General features: G+C 52.1%; 8 protein-coding genes across 8 annotated transcripts; 6 read left to right on the top strand and 2 right to left on the bottom strand.

Moving 5' to 3' along the window:
* Positions 1-1,476: 1,476 nt before the first annotated feature.
* Positions 1,477-3,276, top strand: G6M90_00g035650 (uncharacterized protein; the record flags this gene model as incomplete). Its single annotated transcript, XM_014691474.1, has 2 exons — positions 1,477-1,533; positions 1,642-3,276. 2 exons carry the CDS (start codon positions 1,477-1,479, stop codon positions 3,274-3,276), a joined length of 1,692 nt encoding a protein of 563 aa, XP_014546960.1.
* Positions 3,277-3,505: 229 nt separating this feature from the next.
* ASPG (N(4)-(Beta-N-acetylglucosaminyl)-L-asparaginase) lies at positions 3,506-4,552 on the bottom strand (the record flags this gene model as incomplete). The annotated part of the gene is made up of 1 exon (XM_014691473.1): positions 3,506-4,552. The coding sequence occupies one exon, from the start codon at positions 4,550-4,552 to the stop codon at positions 3,506-3,508; it is 1,047 nt and encodes a 348-aa protein (XP_014546959.1).
* An 873-nt stretch (positions 4,553-5,425) lies between these two features.
* Positions 5,426-8,454, top strand: G6M90_00g035630 (uncharacterized protein; the record flags this gene model as incomplete). The annotated part of the gene is made up of 2 exons (XM_014691472.1): positions 5,426-5,859; positions 5,916-8,454. 2 exons carry the CDS (start codon positions 5,426-5,428, stop codon positions 8,452-8,454), a joined length of 2,973 nt encoding a protein of 990 aa, XP_014546958.1.
* Positions 8,455-8,535: 81 nt separating this feature from the next.
* Positions 8,536-9,810, bottom strand: ddh_1 (D-2-hydroxyacid dehydrogenase; the record flags this gene model as incomplete). Its single annotated transcript, XM_066130171.1, has 4 exons — positions 8,536-9,136; positions 9,197-9,275; positions 9,351-9,403; positions 9,461-9,810. 4 exons carry the CDS (start codon positions 9,808-9,810, stop codon positions 8,536-8,538), a joined length of 1,083 nt encoding a protein of 360 aa, XP_065986227.1.
* A 1,056-nt stretch (positions 9,811-10,866) lies between these two features.
* Positions 10,867-13,332, top strand: xylQ (Alpha-xylosidase XylQ; the record flags this gene model as incomplete). The annotated part of the gene is made up of 1 exon (XM_014691470.1): positions 10,867-13,332. The coding sequence occupies one exon, from the start codon at positions 10,867-10,869 to the stop codon at positions 13,330-13,332; it is 2,466 nt and encodes an 821-aa protein (XP_014546956.1).
* A 783-nt stretch (positions 13,333-14,115) lies between these two features.
* On the top strand, positions 14,116-15,858 carry G6M90_00g035600 (uncharacterized protein; the record flags this gene model as incomplete). The annotated part of the gene is made up of 2 exons (XM_014691469.1): positions 14,116-15,326; positions 15,399-15,858. 2 exons carry the CDS (start codon positions 14,116-14,118, stop codon positions 15,856-15,858), a joined length of 1,671 nt encoding a protein of 556 aa, XP_014546955.1.
* A 2,860-nt stretch (positions 15,859-18,718) lies between these two features.
* G6M90_00g035590 (uncharacterized protein) lies at positions 18,719-19,743 on the top strand (the record flags this gene model as incomplete). The annotated part of the gene is made up of 2 exons (XM_014691468.1): positions 18,719-18,932; positions 19,022-19,743. The coding sequence occupies 2 exons, from the start codon at positions 18,719-18,721 to the stop codon at positions 19,741-19,743; spliced, it is 936 nt and encodes a 311-aa protein (XP_014546954.1).
* A 1,696-nt stretch (positions 19,744-21,439) lies between these two features.
* Positions 21,440-22,462, top strand: G6M90_00g035580 (uncharacterized protein; the record flags this gene model as incomplete). Its single annotated transcript, XM_014691467.1, has 1 exon — positions 21,440-22,462. One exon carries the CDS (start codon positions 21,440-21,442, stop codon positions 22,460-22,462), a length of 1,023 nt encoding a protein of 340 aa, XP_014546953.1.
* Between the last annotated feature and the right edge of the window lie 168 nt (positions 22,463-22,630).

Genomic DNA, 22,630 nt, shown 5'->3' with positions numbered 1-22,630 from the left:
CGAGCTTGATTCAATGTTGCTTGGGAAGGCACGATCGATGAAAACACATCTGGACCAGTCGGCATCAGGAGACATCTGGACGCTCTGAGGTGGCTGCAGTCAACTGTAAGCCCAACGTGATCACGTTCCTCGGGTCAGCTTCGCCCAATTCTCCCAGGCCAGAGGGTGCGACATAAACGCAGGTTTTGTACGGAGTAGCCATGCTTCGTTTCTGCTCCCGTGTAACGAAGCACCACGACGACGTGGCGTAGCCAAGACATTGGATCACAGACGGATCGTCAGGCGGTTGGGCAGCAGCTGCATCCACGCTGCATCCCACGCAGGGCGATTCTCATGCAGATGCATCTATGCCATCCCTTTCCCAACGTCCTTCAAGCCTGTACACAGGCTTTGCCCGATATATTGCGTCGGTCGTTGCCGTCGTGTACCTTATTCCATCCTGAACGGATGAAGCTTGCTGACTCGGGCTCGGAAAACAGGATGGAAGGGGGACGTGGACAACGCGAGGCAGCCAGCCACACGATGTGTTCTCCCCGCGCCGCAGTTCACTTTCAGCATCGCCACCATCCGTCAGCGTCGAACAGAGTCAACAATCAGTACCCTGAAAAGCCTTTCACGGGTTGGTCGGTTCAGCCCCGTGGCGCCGGTTTTCGATTTCTTCTGGCCGAAGCCGCCCATTGAGAGACGGGACGCCCCGCGATTCGCTAGTTCAGAGCCTGGCAATGGCCAGTCAAGCTGAGAACAGAGGCCTCCCCAAACGGTAAACCCAAAACGGAACCAACTGTGGTCAAGGCCGGCGGAGAATCACCAAGAATATCGGCTGGGTACGGAAGTAGAAGCCATGGTCCCGAGCTGGTACTTTGTACCGATCCAAGGCCCCATCTTGGATGGGCCAGCAGCCTTGACTAATGTGATAGGACATGACCCTCACCACTTGTCACGTCTCAAGTTGCAGCAGCATGTGGGAGTGGGCGCTTCCCTCGTTTCATGCAACAGCGCCTGACGACAAGAACCAGCCGGGAGCCAATAGAATGACCGTGGTAGAGGCGATGTGAGAGTGAACAGCCAGGCCACAACCACAGGACAAGCGCAGCAGTCGGTCCACTTGAACGGCTTTGACATGTCTTTGTTAGATCCGGAGCCTGTATTAAAACCCAGTCCATCCTGGGAGTGAAGTCGACGGGCTCAATCCAACACTTATTTTCGCAAATACATAACACACACCAGCGTCGGTTCCTGTGCCACGGTGGAGAGCAGTGGGTTCGCACTCCAACTTACTTCCCAGGGTCGACTCCGTAGGCGATCTTCACCGACACTATCGAGGTGGGGTCAAGACAGCCAAGACTTAAGACGATAACCAGCCTCTTCTACCGCCATTCCTGAACCCTTGAACTGTATTGCTATAAGACTACGCCGTGCGGTATCTTGACAAGGCGAGAAAGACCAACTGGCGTGCAATAGCACCCTTACAACAATATGCCTCTCGAGCAAACTATCACGATTGTCAACAACTCTGGCAAGATTATAAGCACTGTAGGTCACCAATATAGCCAAAGCATATTTTATGAAGCATATCGCTCTGTACATGGGCAATGCACATATGCACCCTTTATGAGGCAGCTTTGATCTAACTCGACACAGGGAAAGCAATTATTTTCCATCTTTAAGGAAGCAAAAGCATCTTACGATGAGAAAAAAGCAGAGATTAGAGGATTGAAGCGAGCTGAAACCTTCGACCAGTCTCAGATTCCATACCGGCATGATGGCTACTCACGACCACGAGGGCATGGAAGTCATAGCGGCCGTAGTGTGTATGAGCCAGAGTACTATACAGAATATGACTACGGCAAGAATCCTGGATCATACGATGGTCGACGACAATCGTTCGACGTCTATAGTGAGGCAGGCTCCCGAAGGAGTCATCACACGTCCCGATCGCACTCGAAGCACTACCATCACAGCGAAAGAAATCGGCCAGCTTTGACCGAGAACAATCTGAAGACGCTGAGCGAGATCTCCAGCACCACACCTAGCAGACCTCCTATGACATATCGCAGTCCTTATGCCGAGACACTCCCTAAAGATATGGCGGTGTCAAGAATGAACCTTGCCCAATATGATATGAAGAGTATTGTCGAAGATGATTGGAGACAGTCTGCCCTCCTCCGGCGAGCGTCTGAATCACAAATCTCCAGAAGGGACGAACCTAAAGACAAGGAGATCGACATGAATCTGGCGTATGGAAACATTCCTCCGGACTTGGAGTATAGAGTCGACCTGGATCCTTCATCACAGGGCGAAGAGCATAAGGCCAATCAGCTGGTTCGCAAGGTTGAGGGTCTTTTGGATGAAGCGCACTGTTTGCAACACTCTGCAACATCTATCATCAAGCATCTTCAGCAAAAACCCGACTCGGCTGCAGCAGTCGCTCTCACTCTCGCCGAGTTGTCCTCCGTAGTGGGGAAAATGTCTCCTGCATTTCTTGGCTTCCTTAAAGGCGGCTCTCCCGCCGTATTTGCCCTGCTCGCGTCACCCCAGTTCCTCATTGGCACTGGCATTGCCGTCGGTCTAACGGTCGTCATGTTCGGAGGGTGGAAGATTGTCCAGAGAGTGAAGGAATCCCAAGTCCCTCGAGAGGCCATTGCATATGAAAGCGCCCCCATGGATCGACCTGCGCCGCTACGCACGCAGAGCGATTACAATGCCAGCTTTGATGAGGCGCTAATCGTTGATGAGGAGCTGAGCACCATTGAAACCTGGAGGCGGGGCATCATGCCCTTTGGCGTCGACAACGAAAGCGCCGACATTGAGCTCATCACCCCTGAGGCAGAGCGTGCCCAGAGAGAAAAACATAAGGATGATTTTGATCTTCGCTCATTCAGAAGCGCTCACACAGCGGCGCGAAGCACCAAAACTGCAAAAACTACAAAGACCACAAAAACTTCAAAGACGGCCAAGTCATCAAAGACGACTAAATCACAGAAGACATCAAGTAAAGATAAAGAGAGAGAGGTTCCGGAGCGTCGAAGCAGCAGAAATCCCACCGTTGAGAGCATCAATGGTGACTCTGAATTGGGCAGGCATAGATCCAGCAGGAAGGAGAGAGAAAGAGATCGCCCAAGGGAAAGGGAAGTCAGAATGATTGAGGATGGGCGAAGCAACAACATGGACATTGTATTTCGGCCAAAGGCACAGCGACAGGGCGACAATATGCTGAAGGCTCTATTTAAGAACAAGGATAGACATGAGAGCAACGCTGAGTATGTGCTAGCTTAGGCGTGGACATGGTTAATCCGAGCATAGAAACTCGAAGGGGGCGGCGTTCCGGTATTGTTCAATTCACCATGAAAGAATTTATGGAAGACGTTAGAATCGACTGTAATGGATCATTAGAGGGAAGAGAATTGGCGTTGGGGAGGCATTCATTGCTCAATTTGTAACATCCAACATAATTTAACAGTGCCCTCATTTATACATGTCGACATCTAGAATTTCTGGGATGGTATCATAACTCTATTGACATGTTACGATTCTCATTTATTGGGTCAACTTGAACGACGTGCGTCTTGTTCATGCCTTGGCCGCGAAACGAATAGGTAAAATGCCAACCGCTCGCCGCCGCAGCGTGCTCTCCCTTGTTGTTCAAGACAACCACGCCGGCCTGGATGTCAGGAAACCTCTTGACCATCCGGCGCACGGCGTCCTCGGCAGCGGCGGCCGGCGACATGCCTCGTCGCATGTTTTCCACCGCCTGGTAGCACGGCAAAAACCGCATCATGAGATCCCCGTCACCGGTGGCGCCGCAGCCCCCAACCAGACTGTCGACGTACGAGCCGCTGCCTGCGATGGGACCGTCGCCGACCCTGCCCGGGATCTTGTATGCTTTGCCGTTTGTAGTGGTCCCCGCAGCCATGCTGCCGTCCTTGCCTAGAGCAACGAGCGAAATCGTATCATGGCCTCGTCCCTTGATGTCCCCTCCGTCTTGGCCTGGCGCCGTCTCTGAGGCGCCATTCTCCAAGGGGGTGTAGGGGCCGCACGAGCTCTTGGGATCGGGGACCACGCCGACCCATGAGTTGGGCTGGCACTGGTTTCGCTTCCACTGTTCGCACATGTCGCGGGACCGGTCTGTGGCCAGGTCCTCCTCCTTGAAGCCGTTCTGGGCGGCGAAGCGGGTGGCAGAGTCCCCGACGAGCATGGTGTGGCCTGTGTATTCGAGGACGTGTCTCGCGACGGCTATGGCGTGCTTGACCCGGCGCAGGGCCCCTACGGCGCCGACGTTGAGGGTGTTGCCGTCCATGATCATGGCGTCGAGGGTGGTCTCGCAGTTCTCTGAGGGCGAGCCGCCGTGGCCCACTGTGCCGTCGCATTGGTTGCTTTCGCAGGCGGCGCCGCCGATTTGGACGGCGTCCAGGACGGAGCGGGCGTTGGTGAGGGCGTCGTGTGCGGCGTCGGCGGCGACGGTGAAGGGGCCGCCCCAGGTGTGGATGACGACTGGGGGCGCGGTGCTTGCTGCGAGGGGGGAGAAGAGGAGGAGGAGGAGAGCATTGTGCATGGTGTTTGTATGATCCTGCGGGTGCAGGACCCGATGCTGGCTGTTGTCAATGTGATGGAGGTGTGCAAGGTCGGTGTGGGAGATGGAGGTTTGGGCCCTGGCGTTGGTGTTGAAGCTGATGAGACTAGATAGCAAAATACGTACACGGAGTGTTGAAAAAAAAGAAGGCCTAAAATGCTAGTATGTTCTTACTTCTTATATCGTATGATGTATTTTATGTAGATGCTATAGAATGCTGATGGTGTCTAGACGTGAACTAGGACTGCAGGATGACGATTTGGAGACTCAAGGACGCTTCTATGCTTTCAAGTTTCTAGTTTAAGGGATGATGTTTCCCTCGCCTCCCTAAGCACGATTCTTCCCTCTTTCAACATTTCTTAAAAACCTCTGCACTGTCAGTCGGCATGATGGCTGCAGGCCAAATATGTAACTTGTCTGATTCGGCGTTGGTGCCCAGTCGGGCATGTGTGTCAAGGACAGAGACAGAGTTACAACGCATCACAAGTATCGGAGGTTCCTCCACTTTTGGGAGTTCTGAGTCCGCCTGGATTCAATGTTATTCCCCAGATTACCCCATCGCTAGGCTGGTTACGGAACAAGTCAACCTGAAAAAGATCCATGTCTGCAGCTTACGCTAAACAAAATGTCCGGTCAGATTACGTGGGGCTTTGGCGGCCGTATATAATACTTCAGCCGCCCACCATGAGCGAGCTCTCCATCTCTCACTTGTTTCATGTCTTTGAGAGGTCCTTTGAACAAGTAGTCTAGCTCTGGAGCGAGGGCACCACCCAGCCGCACGAAGCTATTCATACATATATACACATACATACTGTAGATAAATTGAACGCATCCTGCGCCATTACATGCTATAAAATGGCAGCAGCCAGCACAATTGTAGTCTCCCCAGAGTTGAAACAGCCCCCAGCTGTTGCCGACTTCCTCCAACACGCCGTCGACATTTACCACTTCCTGGTCTCTGTACATCAACCTGACCAAGGAAATGGTAACGCGTTGGTTCTGGCGTCACCCCTCACCTCGCTGCCGATCAAGCTGAACAGCATCGTCGCTGCCCTTGATCAACACGTTACCAAACATGGGCAATGCCGCGGCACTCTTCCGTGGGCATGTCGCAAGGTCGGCCAAGATCTCTTGTTGAAGCTCAGTCGTGTAAGAGCCCACTTTGCTGGCACAGATGTCGTGACCCGAGTTGCGTTTCGTGAGGCGTGGCCAAGAGTTGACGTCGAGGCGCTGGGAGACCGTCTGCACCAACTCGTCGGCCGTAATCCCAACGCAGCCATCTCTTTCAAGTAAGTTCCTGTCGGAAGAGTCATTGTAAACTAGGAGGAAATCTCACAATGAATAGGACTTGTAAAATACACCCCGGCCCAGAAGCGAGCCCCATCACAGATGAGGAACGAAGAGATGGTCAAGGTGAAGTGTACGGGACCAAAATGGACTTTGGCGAAAAGAGCGTCATGAAAGTGCCACGAAAGAGCAAAGTCGCAAATGGCCCCGTTGGGTTATTACAGCAAAACGTCCCAATGCCCAGGGTGCAGGAAAAGCCGAAGCTGGCCCCTGCAAGCCTGTTATACGACTTCATCCTCGAAAGTTTGGAGTACAAAACCATGCATGATAGAGAAGAGGAAGTTGTTGAAGCCCACGGCAGCACTTTTGACTGGATATACAACAACGCGAACAAGCAACTTGGACATCAGTTGACGGCTTGGCTTTGCGGCGATGGTCTTGGTCCCATATACTGGATCACTGGCAAGCCTGGTTCTGGAAAATCAACCTTGATGCGCTTTCTGTTCGAGCATGACTTGACCAGCGAATACCTGGAGACTTGGGCAAACGGCCAACATGTGTGCATGGCGGGATTCTTCTTCTGGACCAGCGGATCGCGGGATCAGCGTTCTCAGACGGGTCTGCTACGATCACTCCTACACCAGTTGCTATCAAGCAACAGGGAGCTGATTCCGGATGCGTTCCCCGAGCTATGGCAGAAACTTCGCGTCATGGCTACCAAGGAGCGCATACAATTATCTCTCGACTGGCCAGTTAAGGATTTACTATCGTCTTTCCAGAACTTGATGGATGCTGCCCTGCCCAGCAGGAAGATTTGCCTTTTTGTGGATGGTCTGGACGAGTTTGACGGGGACCACCTGGCCATGATCAACTTCTTCAAGCATCTCGGCATGGGCCAGCATGGACACTCCATCAAGATGTGTCTGTCTTCTCGTCCGTGGTCCGTTTTCGAAAATGCATTCGAACACGCTGTCCCGCACATGCAGCTTCAGGATCTTACCTATGTCGATATGCTCAACTACACTGCAGACAAGCTGCTGGAAAACATGCCAATAAGAGGATTGCTGGAGAAGCACCCTGCGTTGCGGGAAGCCATTGTCGACGACGCCGTTCAGCGCGCCGACGGAGTGTTTCTCTGGGTGAGGCTGGCTGTGAATGAATTGATTGCCGGATGGAAACCCGACTCCGGTGCAGATGGCTTAGTGTCCATACTTGAGCGACTTCCGACTGATCTTGACGACCTCTTTGCCAAGCTGCTCTTTGAAGACCGCGCCCAGTCTGAACTGGCGGAAACCGCCATGATTTTCGAGCTTGTTCGCGCCCGGGAGCTAGTCGCCGACTTTGTAAGAGACGACTCCGCGAATTCGCTGACAGTTTGGGAACTTGCATATTCTCTGTTGGAAGAGGACGACCCAGCGACGACAGCATGGCAAATTGAGCAGGCAGAAGATCAGTTCATACATCATCGCTGCGATACCACAGTCTGGCAGGTGACACACCGATTCGCTCGCCTACTAGACTTGCATCACCCTACCCGACAAGGAAACCCGACAAGGCCTCGCTTTTCAGACGACACCACGCGGGATGCCAGGGTCGGTGCAGCTCAAAAAGTGACTTATATTCACCGCACAGTCCGCGACTGGCTCATGGCCGCACCCGGGATTCAAGACCGGCTAGTTTCGCAGTCGCCTCGGAATTTCGATCCTCACCTGCGTCTACTGCGGTCGTACGTTCTCCGGCTCAAGAGACCGCTGGAGGAAATCGAGCATCACCGCAGGTTGGACGATTGGTGGCCAGACATCGCCCTCGCGCTGACACACGCTCGGCACATCGCCAACGACCCAAGCGGCCTGCAGCGGTCCTTTGTCAATGAGCTCGACAAGACACTGAGCTGGCACTGGCTCGACAAGCCCCAGGACCCGTACGACCACTGGGCCAGAAACGCCTTTGGCACATACGAGGTCCGCATGAAGGCGTCGCCAATATGGCAGCCGTTTCTGTGCCTCGCCACCAAATTCGGCCTTGCGCGCTACGTCGCTGAAGAGGTTGCTGCTCGCAGCAAGGCACAAGGCGGGGGGCTCTCGAAGGAGCAGCAAGAGTTGCAGCGAGACGACGCGACGCCCCTGTTGGCGTATGCAACCGAGTTTACATGCTCTCGCATGAAGACCATCTTTCCGCTCTCTGACCCGGCGCTCGTCGAGTTCCTCCTCCGGAACAGGTGTCGCATTAACCCTGGGCCGAACCACGAGTACGCAGACTTCATGACCCGCACGCCAAGAACGCCGTGGTTGGCGTTGCTGCGTCACTTGCGTGATGCTCGCCGTAGAGGATTCATAGCCTACTATGACGTCGATACCGACGGTACTGCTCGGTGGGCGGACATTGTTCGTCTGTTCTTGGAGGTTGGAGAGGCGGACCGTCAGGCCGTCATCGCGGCCGATAGGTGGGATTCAGAAGTCACGGCCCTGGGCGTGCTGGAGTTGTTGGACGAGACGTATGGCGCTGTTGAGTTGGCAGAGCTGAAGGAACTCGTGGTCGGCAAGCAACAGGGCAAAGGGGAACAAGCTCAGTACGCGCTACGGCCCAAGAATATCTGAAAAAGATTTGCCATTTCATCTCGTATCGCGCATGTTGATTAATTCCGAACAGTTACTGCCAGATTTGAAACACGTACCATGTTAATAGCCGTCCTTTCTGCTGACCTCATTCGTCAACTTTCTCCCCTGACTGAACCTTTCCAAATTGTCCTCTAAAATCGCCAAAAACCTCTTCGCATACGCCGTTGTCGCTCCGCTTACATGGGGCGTGATGATCAAATTCTTGGTCGTCCACAACTTGTGCCCGTCGGGCAAGGGCTCTGGATCTGTGACATCAATGGCCGCACCGCGAATGACCTCCCCCTCGAGGGCTTCAACAAACGCATCCGTGTTTATCATCTGCCCTCTTGAAATATTAGACACGAATGCCTTCTTTTTACCGAGTATGTTGAACTCTTGGTGCGATATGAGACCGACAGTGCTTTTGGTGAGCGGCGCTGACAGGACCAGCAGGTCCAAACCAGAGTCCAGGAAGTCATGGAGCTCCTTTTTGGAACTGCCCGAGAACCATTTACTAGGGAAGATGCCCTCGGGGTCACCCAGCCCCGGGGGTGTGTAGGTCTCGTCGCGGCGAGATTCTGGCGTTTTGCGAGGATGCAGAGTATATGCATGCACATCCATGCCTATGGCGTTGCAGATGCGAGCTACTTGTCGGCCGATGCTGCCATATCCCAGGATTCCCCTGGTTTATTTTTTTCGTTAATATCCCAGTGATGAGCGCAGAAGGAATGAGGCCACTCACACACGCTGTCCCACGGTGTCATCTGGTTCGCTGAGCCTCCGCCATTGAGCATTGTGTTGCAACTCCAGATATTGGGGTACTAGGTGGTTGCGCCATGTCAGTTAACCAGCCCGGCCATCATGGATGCAAAAGGGGGCCTCGGTCTCAAACTCACGCTTCTTCTTATGGGCCAAGAATGTGCCAATCACCCACTCCGATATCTGGGGTCTAATCACAACACATCATCAGCCTACACCTCCCAGGTCCCGAGCAAGGCGCGCTCACCCATGCACGCCGTTCGCTGTGCAAAACGGGATATCACTATTCTTGAATGCCGGAGCGTCCAGGACGAAATCTGCGCCCGCACTCAGCACCTGCACAAATTGCAGCTTGGGGGCCTGTTCCAGCGTCGGGAAACAGGTCCCGGTTACTAGTATGGTGACGTCCTTTTTGTCCTCCTCTGGGATGTCGTTCCAGTTTCCCTTGCCAAAGGGAGCCTTGTAAAGGGCGATGGAGAGACCTGGAAAGCGAGTATGCAGATGGCCAAGAAAGTCGTGCGGGAATGGCCAGGGCGTGATGGCGAGCAGCTTGTGGCCGTTGAGGGTTGAGTTGGTATTCACTTGAATTAGGGTCATTTTGGAGGTTGTACAAGACAATGGAAAGCTGGGGATCTGGTACTGGAACTAACGACGGCTCGCGAGAGAGTTTGCAAGGAATTGAAGCTTGACAGGGACGAAGTCTGCAACTTGGAACTTCTGTCCACGAGGCGGAGTAGGATGTTTTAATCATGGTTTCACTTCCCAAGTTAGATTGCAATACTCGCCCCACATATAACACCATTCAAAGTCGAGAAAACGTCAACTGCTTCAGTATTTGCCAAGACTTCCGCGCCCCTGTCATGCAATGCATCGTTTCTAGCTCGGTGAATATTTCACCTTGCCTCACCATCTTGGCCGCTGTGCAGCAGTACAGCCAATTGGATTCGTCGAGGACCCGGAAGGGCCAAAGACGTGTCGCTTCAGATTTACGGAAACGAATCCATAACTACAATCAGTGTATCATCTAATATATGGCCAGTATATGGAGCCACCATGTCTTGTAAGTTCTGCTATAATGATGCACACGACGCGTGGCAGACGAATTGCACACTGCGGATATGTGTGTCTCGGTAGCCTCGTTGCACATTGTCCCCATTGCCGGCCATAACCAAACCCTCCCAGAGGCTAGTTGGCCCAACATTGCCATTCACGATTCTCATCTTCGTTGCTCACATTTCCAGGCTTCCCAATGTAAATGCAATCCTCGTGGAGCGGCGCTGCATTGAAACCGAGGAATGCAAGGTTCTCCGCCCCCCCTGGTGTCAAAGTGGCTGCGGGGAAGCTTGACGCCTCATTTTACTCAAGACAGAAATCCAAACGTCAAGTTGGTTCCATATCTTGGCTTGAGTGGCCTATATACATATCCCCATGGTCGAGTATTATTATTTGAGACAATATTCCGCACGGTCAAGCTGGACCTCCGATAACGGCTTCAGAAGTTGACCTGACGCTTGTTCTGTGTAACAATCGCTTAAATCGGGCTCCGATCGCAAGCCCAAGATTGTTCATCGAGAGCTTCACCCGCCATCCCCCATCACAGTGCCTCCCCAGCACCGGCAGACTTACCGCGTCGTTGAGCTTTGGCGAGTCACCATGGTCCGCATGCAGGTCCAAGCCGATACGCAACCATCTGCCCAGTCGTCACCATATGTTGGGGGCAGGAAGGGCGACAAATACCGGTTCACAGTCCTCGCCGACGGTGTGCTGCGATATGAATGGGCCCCGGATGGGCAGTTTGAAGACCGCCCGTCGGCATTCGCTGTCCATAGAGAGCCTCAGGGCGTGCTCTACTACCAGGTGCGAGAGTCGGATGCCTGGCTGGAAGTCATCACGGCTCGGTTTCACATGACGTACAATAAGCAGGAATTCACACCGTATGGCTTCTTCGCCGTCGTCTCTGGATACACAGGTCATACCTGGCGCTATGGAGAACAAGGGCAGAATCTCGGAGGCACCTGCAGAACACTCGACGGAGCCGACGGCCGAATTGCTGTTGGCCCAGGGGTGGCGTCTCGTGATGGCTTCGCTAGCATCGACGATTCTGACACAATGCTCTTCACCGAGGATGGCTTCGTGGCCCCGCGGCGAGCTGGAACTGGCCGTGTAGACGGCTACCTCTTCTGTTACGGTCGGGACTATCGGGAAGCAGTAAAAGCTCTTTACCAGATATCTGGCTCGCAACCCCTCCTTCCACGATGGACACTTGGAAACTGGTGGAGCCGATACTACGAATACACTGCCGAGTCCTATTTGGAGCTCATCGACATGTTCAAGAGTATTCGTGTTCCACTCGCAGTCGGCGTAATAGACATGGACTGGCATCTAGTCAAAGATCCCGTCGTTGCTGCCGCCGGCGTGACGGGGTGGACCGGATACACCTGGAATAAAAGCCTGTTTCCCAATCCAAAGGCATTCATCAAGGCGCTTCACGACCGGAAACTCAAGACTTCGCTCAATGAGCATCCGGCGGAAGGCATCGCCAACTACGAGGACATGTATGCGGCCATGGCGAAAGCCCTTAATTTTGACGCGTCCAGCAAAGAAACGATTCCGTTCGATTGCACAGACCCTACATTCCTCAGAGCATACTTCGACATTCTAATCAAGCATCTGGAAGACGACGGCGTTGACTTCTGGTGGATCGATTGGCAGCAGGGACCGTATTCTCGACTTCCAGGCCTCGATCCGTTGTGGCTACTGAATCACTTTCACTTTCTACACAATAAGCGACTTCAGGCAGAGAGAAAGCCCAGCGAAGGGGATGGAGGTCGACCCATTATATTTTCGAGATATGCCGGCCCCGGAAGCCAGCGATATCCCATCGGATTTTCAGGCGATACCATCGTTTCATGGGACTCGCTGGCCTTCCAGCCCGAGTTCACAGCAACGGCGAGCAACATCGGTTACGGCTGGTGGAGTCATGATATTGGTGGCCACATGCTGGGGATTAGAGACGACGACCTCACGTCGCGCTGGGTCCAGCTTGGCGTGCTGTCTCCCATTATGAGACTACACTCTACAAAGACGCGATGGGTATGCAAGGAGCCGTGGAAGCTGCCTGCTGGCTCTGGACAGGGTCCTCGAGATGTTATTACCAAGTTCATGCGCTTGCGGCATCGGCTGATTCCTTACTTGCATACCATGAACGCTCGTGCTGCAGAAGAGGGCTATCCATTGGTTCAACCCATGTACTGGGAGTATCCAGATAGAGATGAGGCATACAAAGTGCCCAACCAGTATTACTTTGGTACAGAAATGATTGTTGCACCAATTACATCGCCACAGAATGTGGCTACAAAAACCGGCAAAGTCAAGGCGTGGCTGCCTCCGGGCCGATATATTGACTTCTTCACGGGTGTTGTGTATGACGGCGACAGGTTCTTATGGCTGAATCGGACCCTGGACAACGCACCTGTGTTGTTGAAGCAAGGGGCAATTGTACCGCTCGATGCAAACCTGGTGCCCGGAAATGGGTGCGATAACCCTGATGGCCTTGAAGTAGTGGTCGTGATCGGAGCTGATGGCAAGTTCGAACTTCTGGAAGAAGATGAAGACCGCAGTAATGCCTCGACTGATAAACCAGTCGCTTGGCGCAGGACGCCCATTTCATTCACCCAATCCACAGGAACAATTACAATCCATCCATCCGGGGAGGGCAAGGCGCCGAAAGCTCGAGACTGGAGCATTCGACTGCTGGGATATAAAACCGCCCAGTCTCCAGAGGTCCGCATAGATCAAGCAGTAGTCAAAACGAGTACGTCGCAAGAAGGCGGCGGGTTGGGTTTGCTGATTAAAGTCGGCAAGATTCCTCCCGGCGGGAGCGCCTTCATCAAGTTTGGGCCCGAGGTGAAACTGGCCATCAATGACCCTCTGGCATTAGCCGACCCGGTTGTGTTTGCTGCTCAAATTTCATACAACACCAAGAAGGCCATCGACAGTATTTTGAGTCGCAAGGGTGTGAGTGCTGCGGTGCGTGCGTCGGAGGTTGATGCGACCGACATGGATCCCGACCTGAGACTTGTGTTGAAGGAATTTCTATTGGCAGATAGTCGGATGTGAAGAAAGATCCGAGGAAGTCACTTGTCTGGTTGCTCTGATGATGCAATCCACGCAGCGTAGCACCTTCCCTTAATGTATTCTAATGACAAAAGATTCTTCGCAGGCTGCGGTTTACAATGTACTCAAGTACGTACACATGTACTGATCTGCGGGGTTCTCCCATGGTCCGCCTTCGCCCTGTTCAGTCTCCATATCACGAGCAACACAACATCCACCTGCCCACCACGTCCTAGTCTCACAGTCAGCAGCTCACACATCGTCATGGATTGGGAATGATTGTAACCATTTCAACGTGATCCACCACAGGTGTTGTTGGTTCTGGGCCCGCAGTGTCGGGTACCACTGCCATCCACCTTAAGATTGACATTGAGGGCAGCTAAACGCGTATCAGTCCAGGACTTACCTTGTCTTCGCAGTGGAGGGAGGGTCAAATATGGTAAAAAAAGGAAGGGCCCATTGGTATCGTCAACGGAAAAGGCGGACCTTGTTAACCTTGCATAAGTTAAAAGCTGAGGGCCAACGGAGAAGTACAGCCAATGGCCCAACTCAATGCATATCCGCGCGCCCAGCACGGGCTACCGCAAACAACCATCCGATTCCAGATGTCGTCAAGCCAACATTTAAGTACCGACTGGTTGCCCCCGAATCTCGAATTCCTACAAAGCAGGCGGCAAAGCCTGTGAGACAGTATCCTTACCTGGCCATCCGGGGACGCAGCCACCTCCATTTCCGGCTCACTCGAGGCGTTGATCGTTTGGCAACCAAACTTCCTACACCATCAACATGAAGATCCGTAACTTCTATATCGCGCTGGGTCTTGGGGCCAGCCAGGTGGCTGCGCTGTATCCTGGTGGCCCACGACTTCCGGGAAGCGTCAGACCTGTCCCAGTTCCAGACGAAGACGAGGAACCCGCGGCCGCGCAGATTAGCAGCAACATCAAGGCATACAACATGTCCGTGCCAATTGACCACTTCCACAATGAAACCAAATATCAGCCTCACTCCAATGGCTCCTTCAACCTTCGTTACTGGGCCGACGTATCCCACTACAAGAAAGGGGGCCCGGTCATTATCCTGCATTCTGGGGAGTTCAGCAGTGAAGGGCGCTTGCCCTTCCTTGATCATGGCATTGCCTCCATTCTCACCCAGGCCACGGGCGGTGTTGGCATTGTCTTGGAACACCGTTACTATGGAACCAGCTGGCCAACCGATAGCGCTACTACCGAGAACTACCGTTTCCTGACAACAGACCAGGCTCTTGCTGACACGGCTTTCTTTTCCAAAAACCTCAAGATTCCGGGACACGAACAACTCAACCTAACTGCTCCTGAAACTCCTCATATCCTCTATGGTGGCTCCTATGCAGGAGGATTCGTCGCTATTGCTCGGAAGCTCTACCCTGATGTATTTTGGGGCGCCATCTCCTCATCTGGCGTCACCGTCGCAATCGATGACTACTGGCAGTATCACGAATCGACACGTTACTTTGCTCCCGGGGAGTGCTCGCCCACCATTCAGGAACTGACCGCCATTATCGATCATGCCCTGCTCAAGGGGTCCCCCAGGGATCAACTTGAAATCAAGGAAATTTTCGGGTTGAGAGACTTGTTTGATGATGAATTTGCCAGTTACCTTTCAGACCAGTTGCCTTCTCTCCAAGGGACCAACTGGGACCCGGATCTGGACGACCTGGGCTTTGGGACGTTCTGTGCCATTATTACCTCCGATTCGCTTCTTTTTAAGAGCACAGAGTATCTGTTAGAACGTGTTCGATATCATGTCGAGGCGGCTGGTCATGCCCATGACAGCAGCAAGCCATTGACAATGCGCATGCTCAACTATATTGGGTACATAAAAGACAACGTCAAGCGAGACACGAGAAGATGTAGAGGAAAGTCGCTGCGAGAGTGCTTGTCAGTCCGCTATGAAAAAAGTACAACAGAGATCAATGAGAATACTTGGCAGCGCAGCTGGTTATACCAGACCTGCACAGAGTGAGTGCATCTTCATGACTGTTAGCGCCAGGTCTAAAGGACGGACTAATCACTCACACGGATGGAAAATAGATGGGGATACTTCATGGGCGGAGCTTCCACCCCCAAGGACCGTCTTCCTATGATTTCGCGAGCGCTTACGGCCAAGTTCGCCTCATACAGATGCGAGAGCTTCTTCAACATCAAATCTCGCCCGAATGTTGGAATTATCAACAAGCATGGCGGCTTCAACTTTAGCTATCCCCGGGTTGCGCTAATTGACGGTAAGCAGGACCCATGGCGAAGTGCAGGTGTCCATGCGATTGGTTTGCCCAGCCGGCAGTCAACTCCGTCGGAGCCCTTTGAGCTCATCGACTGGGGTGTACATCACTGGGACGAGAATGGACTAGACGTGAAGAGCCTCGGTCCCGACAGGTGGTCTGTACGGCCCAAGGCGATTCAAGACATACAACGAGACGAAGTTGAGATTGTGAAGCAATGGCTGAGGGAGTTCGAGAAACCGCGTCACGCTAGATCTGGACTCGAACTTTGAGGTCTTGTCAGAGAATTAGACAGTATTTCCATAGAATTGAGCGCTCTTTAACGCCGAACACGAGAGACCCGCCATTAGTCGGTTTTGCCAACGGGGGGAAGCAACACTTTATTACTTTGAGTCTACTGAATCAATTAGGCCATGGGCCCCAACAGGTTCTCTTGCCACGTCTAGGACGAAGCTAAATTAAGACAAGTTGTCCAGAATCCATGTGGCAGCCCCTTTCGGAAGGAGCGATTAACAGTAGGAATGGGACGCAGAAATTACTAGGGAGACTGCAAGTTGCTATCCTGCGATGGGCGGTGCATGAATCACTTGACGTGATGGATTCGTGTGCAAATACGAGCAAGAACATGCGGCACGAATATGAGATTCTGTCCTATGTCGGGGCTTTCACTCGAGCTGCTTTGGTAAAGGAACATCAAAGCAGCCACAACTCGATGCCAGAGATTGCGGCCCAGGATCCGTGGCAGAGAGCGAAGATTCTTGCGTTTTTCGGCAGTTGAGTTGGCTACACTACATTTTGTCCCACAAGAAATGCCGTTTCCCTCATAAAGGCCCATAAAGTGGTGCAAGCACAAGGTAAAACTATGCCACAACCCCAACGGCCAGTGTCGTGGGCCACCCCCCCTGAATCATTGTCGGCAGAACAACGAGAACTAACCACCAAGATACCTCTATTTAGGCGCGAGACCAAGATCAAGAACCGAAGGACCGGCCAAACACCACACCGTCCAGTTCCATGACGTGCTATCCATGACAAAGGAAAAAGAAAGAGGCCACGGGCGACGACACCAAGATGTGTACACGGCTTGAAAGATTAAGCAACTCGTGATACCCCAACGTGGTGAGAAACCTTGCAGCGATTCATCTGATAAGATTATCTGATCCCACATCAGCAGGATCTAAACCCCACAAGGCAAAGCAGCATGCCCTTCGCTCACCTTGGTTCCCCCACGATATGGTCTCCGTGGTATCCTGATGCTGACGAGGCGTTCTTCAATTTGGCTTGGCGTCAGCAATAGTCCAAATATCCTGAGCCGCGTCATCAAAGCTTCGTTTGTAAGCTGTATATTACGTAGTTTGAGCCGGTCATGGGAACTCATTCGCTTCGTCATTGTCACACAGCTTGGACACCTCACAGCTATTGAGCCTGAGCTGCTCGCTCAACATGGCTGAATTTCAGCGTCTTGCAAACTCCGATCCGGAATAGGTGGATGCAAGCAATCCTCAAAACCGAGCCACCCGCTGAGACACTAAATACAGTCGGTTCCCGAACAATCTGCCCCCCGGCACAAAAGTAGTTGGCATGAGTCGCGCCGACGACCCTGTTACTGCTCAAGATGACCTCACCATCACCAAACTCGACGTGCGGGACGGCAGTTGCATCGCTGTCAGCCTCTATCACTGCACACCGGCAGCTGATGAGCGTCTCCCATTGTGAATGTACGTGCATGGCGGAGGCTTTGTGACCGGCAGGCTCGAAACAGACGATTCGACATGTCGCGCCATTGAGCTCCGAGTGGGCATCGCCGTCATCAATGCCGAGAGCACAAATTTCCCATTAGTTTTCAAGACTCGTTCGACATTTTGCGATGGGTACACATCCCTCTCACCACACATAAATTCTATTGTGTACGGAGTACTGGTTCTGCCAAGTGTTTACTGTTTTGGAAGACTGTATTCCAAATGTGGCAATGAGATGCATGCAGATTGGAAGTGGGAAACAAACAAAACCAAGTGAGCAGGCGTTTGGTGGCGACACGATTTTCAATGGCAATGCGTCCATGCAGTCAGACATCGCCAGCGATCGACTAACGAATTATGTCAGGTCTGATTAAAACATGGATCATGCGAATATAAGCTAGTGCGTCGTTGATCTTGGCTTCATCCATCCAAGTCCATTGCCGCTCATGGCGAAGAGCAGTGGTCACCGAATGCCGTCATACACGCCCAACACAAAACAGCTTATTGCACAACCTCCCTCATCCCCAGCTTTTCCTAGCCGAATCGCCGACTTGGCAAGCCTGCTGGCTCGTCTCTTGCGGGGCGTTGTGTTTCCCTTTTGATGGTTACACATGGTTACACCTCAGCCGCCTCACCGTAGGCCAGAAGATTCTGACAGCATCGAATACGAGAGGTCGCACAGAGCAGAACGCGGCTGGCTCCAAGTTCATCATTGTCAGGCCAAAACGGGGAATGAGCGTTTTGTCCAAGCGATCGGCACCAATTGGGCTCTGGGACCGAAGCCATACGACTAATAACTACAGAGTAGTTTGTGAGAGCAAACAGATTTTATCAAATTTTTTATTCTTCCCTACTAGCCGCAGTCATGGTTGGTCTAGGAGCGAGGTTAAAGATCCTTCCTTGGACACCTGTCTCCCGGATCGTCAGCTTCTCCTCTTTACATCGGTAATCTTTCCCCAGCTTGGCTTTCTCAGTTGGTTGTTCAAAGTCATTTCCTCGTATTTCTGCAGCCTCACATCTCCCAAGGACGTGGGTGGCTGCGTTTGGCATGTACTGTTCCGGTGCAAGTCAATGATGAGTCTCTGGATGACGCTCTTTTTGCTCAGCCAGAGTATGCTATGACGATGTCTTTGCAGACTTGTGCCTTCTCAGCTCGGATGCTCGGCGACACAATACATGGACATGGAGAGGAGCGGTGACATGGCATGAGAATATATAAGGCCTTTCAAAGTCGGAATAACCGACTATTGAAACATGAACATTACATATGTGCATATATGGCATGTCATTAACCTCATCTATTTAGTGATCCAGTTTTCTAAATTCTTGTCAAAAACGGCATCATTCTCAAAAGGTTTCTTCCAGTTCCATCTGGTTACTGCCACTGATCATTATGCTGTCTCTTCTGCTTTATGTTGGCCTAGCCAATGCTGCCGTCGTGCGTAATTCCGAATGTGATTTCCACATGAACGCTGCCGGTTCTCACGGCGGACCTTTGGGCGAGCTCAATGGTGGCCAGATTCGATTCGGCAATATTCCACAGACTACTTTTCACATTGACGGTGACAAGATTTGGGATAGGAACGGCCGTGGCTGTTGGTGGACTCGTGAGTTTATTTTCCCTACTTTTTCTGTCTTGTTGATGATTCCAAGTCCCCATATAGACGACGTTCAAGAACTAATTGGTATGCTGTAGCTCCCACCCGAGTCCTTCAGTGTGATACCAATCAGCCACCTGACTCTGGATTCACAATTGGCTGTGATGGAAGGGTCTCTTATCACGGACAGACTACCTTCTATCAATGTGAAACGGGCGACGACAACCAGTATAACATTTACCTTGGCCCCAACGAAGGCATCAACTGCGGCGAAGTTACACTGACCGCCGACGGTTGTCATATAGCATGTCCTCCTCCTCCTCAACCAGCCAAGAGCTGTCCTGCCAACCTCAACGGCGCATATGAGTTCCCTCACCTCATCGTCTCCGTTGACAAGTCAAACCCTGACAAGGCAGCCGGGACGTCCTTCTTTGGCGAAGTTACTTCCAGCATATCATCCATCTTTAATTTTGATATCCCCGCAGCTGATGCAGGCAAGACTTGCACCCTGGTCTTCCTCTTCCCCAGACAAGACCAACTTACTACATCGTCTTTCAACTTTTCAGGAGATGGCAAGATTGACTTCTCCCTGTTGAACTCGCCCGCCACCCAAGGCACGACCTGGAACAACCAGCCTGGAAAGAAGACCGACTACGGTATTACCACTGTCGCCCCGGGAAACAGCTACACAATCGCTTCGTTCCCCTGCCCAGCTGGTCAGGCCATCGGTTTCGAAATGAGCGACTGCGGTGACACCAACTTTCGTTATTTCCAGGATTACAATCCTTCGCCTATTGGTCTATACATCACCAAGTGCTAAAGACTTGGAATCACATGGTGGTTCAACAAGAATTGAAAGGAGTGGTTTTTTTGCAATTTTATTTGCGATTTAGTGATATTCTCCAGAGGAGATGAATGACTTACAGAACGACTAAACGACACCTTCATTTGGAATCTTATACCGCAGTTGGTTGAACTGTAGTGGGTCTGTTTAAGGGCGTATCAATGTCTATCACATATTCCACTCAAAATTAAATAAATATATTAATAATACTCAAGAAACACTGACGCTTTTGCAAAGCTATGCACCCAACACCATACTCAGACCTTGGTGGCAGAAATTTTCTGGCGCCCGTTGATTCGGACAAGTCCTGTCGAACAGCAGCCACAGGGTAGCTAGCCAACATGCTGTCTTGCAGCCAAGTTTCAAAGAGACATACGTACCTGTGGCTCAAAGCAAAGACATGTGTTGATGGGGATTAACGAGAAATATCGAGGGGCCCCTTTTTTTGCATCAGATTTTGTGTCGTACCAGTAACGGATGCTTCGGCATCGATGTATCAAATTATGTGCCATTTTTAATTTCTCCGTATCCGATGCCTCCTGTCTTGTCTTGCCCGCAACAACTCCCAAAACACAATGTTCTCTACGTTGATGCTCGATGAGTTCCTGCCCATACACATATCGCCGAGAAGCTGGCACACAACGTACCAGATGTAGCAGCATCTGTGACAACCTCGCCGGCTACCATTACAAGTCGAGTATCGACCTCGGGATCGATAAAGCGCCAGTGCCAGTTCGGCGTCCCCTTAGTGGTTCGTGGAAGCATTCTCATGTCCAATCCGGGCGTTAATGCAATATCTCAACGTCATTATTCCATTGCACTAATAAGTATATAGGTTTTAGCCACGGTGGGAGCCGGAACTAAGATGTCGACCGGTTAGGCCACAGCTCGTCCAAACTTTATTCTCCTTGAAAGACGGCGGGTCAACATTGCTCCTGATGCTGTACGATTTCAGTCTACAAGATCGTGGACACCACCATTTGTGTCGCGATGACTTGGAGAGAGAGACGTGGGTTTCGCAACACGGTAGGCTGCGTCCATCACGGCAGGATATCATCAAATCAGTTGCCCTCAAAAGGCTTTTCCGAGATAGCAAATCCCTGACTATACGCACTTCTGGCCAAGTGCCTCATACAATCGGGGGCACTGTGAGCAAAGTTTACTTCTCAAGAACAGGACCTACGTCCTAATTCAGACTCGCCCGTGTCTGGGATAGCTCAAATTGATATCAGATGATCCCAGATGACTCAACAGCTTCCGGAGCTAAGCTGTCCACTTTCTGGTGAGCTCCAAGTTGCTTCATCAGGAACAGAGACACTTTCTGGTAAGGTCTGAACTCTCAGTGTCGCTATTGTCAGAGTAACATCCAATGAATGATGACCCCTTACCTACCCACAGCCTACAGGCCATGGAAGCATGCTCGTCTTCTTTCCTCCCCGATTGACTTTCCCGGGCTAGGAGTCAAACAGAGCTTGACGGGGGTATTTAGGCAAACGCCGCAGTCGTCAACCGACCCTGAGCTTTGAGTTCTTCGTTATTCCAGCAGCGAAGATACCCCTCGCGCGCCCGTTCTCTTCTATTGAGAAAGATTTCCCCCGACCTCATCTTCAAAACGGGCACAAGGCTCTATCACACCACATTAATCACTGTCATATATCCAAATCGCTCCATCATGGACGAATCTACGTGTATTTCGGAGCAGCAAAACGCCTCAACACCCACAACAACCCAACCATGCCGCGAAGAAGATGGATTGGTAGCAATCCCTTATTCAGAGACGACTGCGTGTGAGCCGCCAGTCCCCATGGTGCCTTTAAAGAGTCCCGAGCGAACTCCGCGAGATTGTTCAGAAGAACCGCCGCCCATCAGCCCGCCTTCTTCCTCATCGTCTATATATGCTGGATCAGCCATTCCGACAGTATTCGAAATGCCGCAATCCGCCGAAGAGCATTCGTGTCCCCTCCCGTCGTCCATGCTACAACCAATGTCAGCCTCCATCTACGAAGTCACATGGGAGGACGTATTCCCGGTAGAAGAAGTCATGGATGAAGCAACAGGATTGCCAATTTACATTGCCCCGTGGATAATTCGAAGCGAATCAGACGACGACGATAACAGAAGAATGGCGGACTGGACGCCGCCCATTGTTCCGATTTCCATAAAGCGCCAGCCCGCGGACAGCCAAGCCGCCAAAAAGCCCTCAACGCATAAATGGAAAAAAGCCCGCGACGTCGAGCCGCTGGCAAGCCACCCAAAGAAGAAGCGCAATTTTTGGATGTCGTTTCGAAGAAGCAAGAAGGCGATTGCTGCGGCCGTCACAGGCTCAGTGGCATCGTTGGAGAGCAGTGAGAGTTCTCCAAAGGACAAGCCACAGCGGTCTGCCTCTTACCTGGGCCGCAAGGGCACCGTTCGTGAGAATCGCGAGTCTGGTGCCGTCGACGCCGGCGCCAGTCCGGCCGGAGAGCCCGATCCTGCACAGAGTCACCCAAAAAAGTCCTTGGTCATAAGTGCCGCAGAGCAGGTCAAGCACACTGTTGTATCAATTACTCAAGTCGACGTTCCGACGCCACCGACAACGCCGAAGAATGAAGAACTTGATCCTGTCATGGGTGCGGAGATGGGCCACAAGATCACTATTGCCATACCGGAAGCGGAGTTACTGAATGACGAGTTGAGAGCCCGACTATGCTGTTAGATTACTCACCCGACATGATTCATTTTTTTTTGTATCTCTCCTGCTGGGGGGGTTTTTTTTTTTTTTTGAGCAGAATGACAAAGGCAAATATGGCGGAGGGAAACTGGATGATACCCGAGAAGGCGAAAGGTATATGCTCTGAATTTGGCCAGCGGATGAAGTGCTGGC

Source organism: Metarhizium brunneum, chromosome 2 (assembly GCF_013426205.1).
Source record: "Metarhizium brunneum chromosome 2, complete sequence".
Lineage (NCBI taxonomy): Eukaryota > Fungi > Ascomycota > Sordariomycetes > Hypocreales > Clavicipitaceae > Metarhizium > Metarhizium brunneum.
This window is presented reverse-complemented; position numbering and strand designations above follow the sequence as displayed.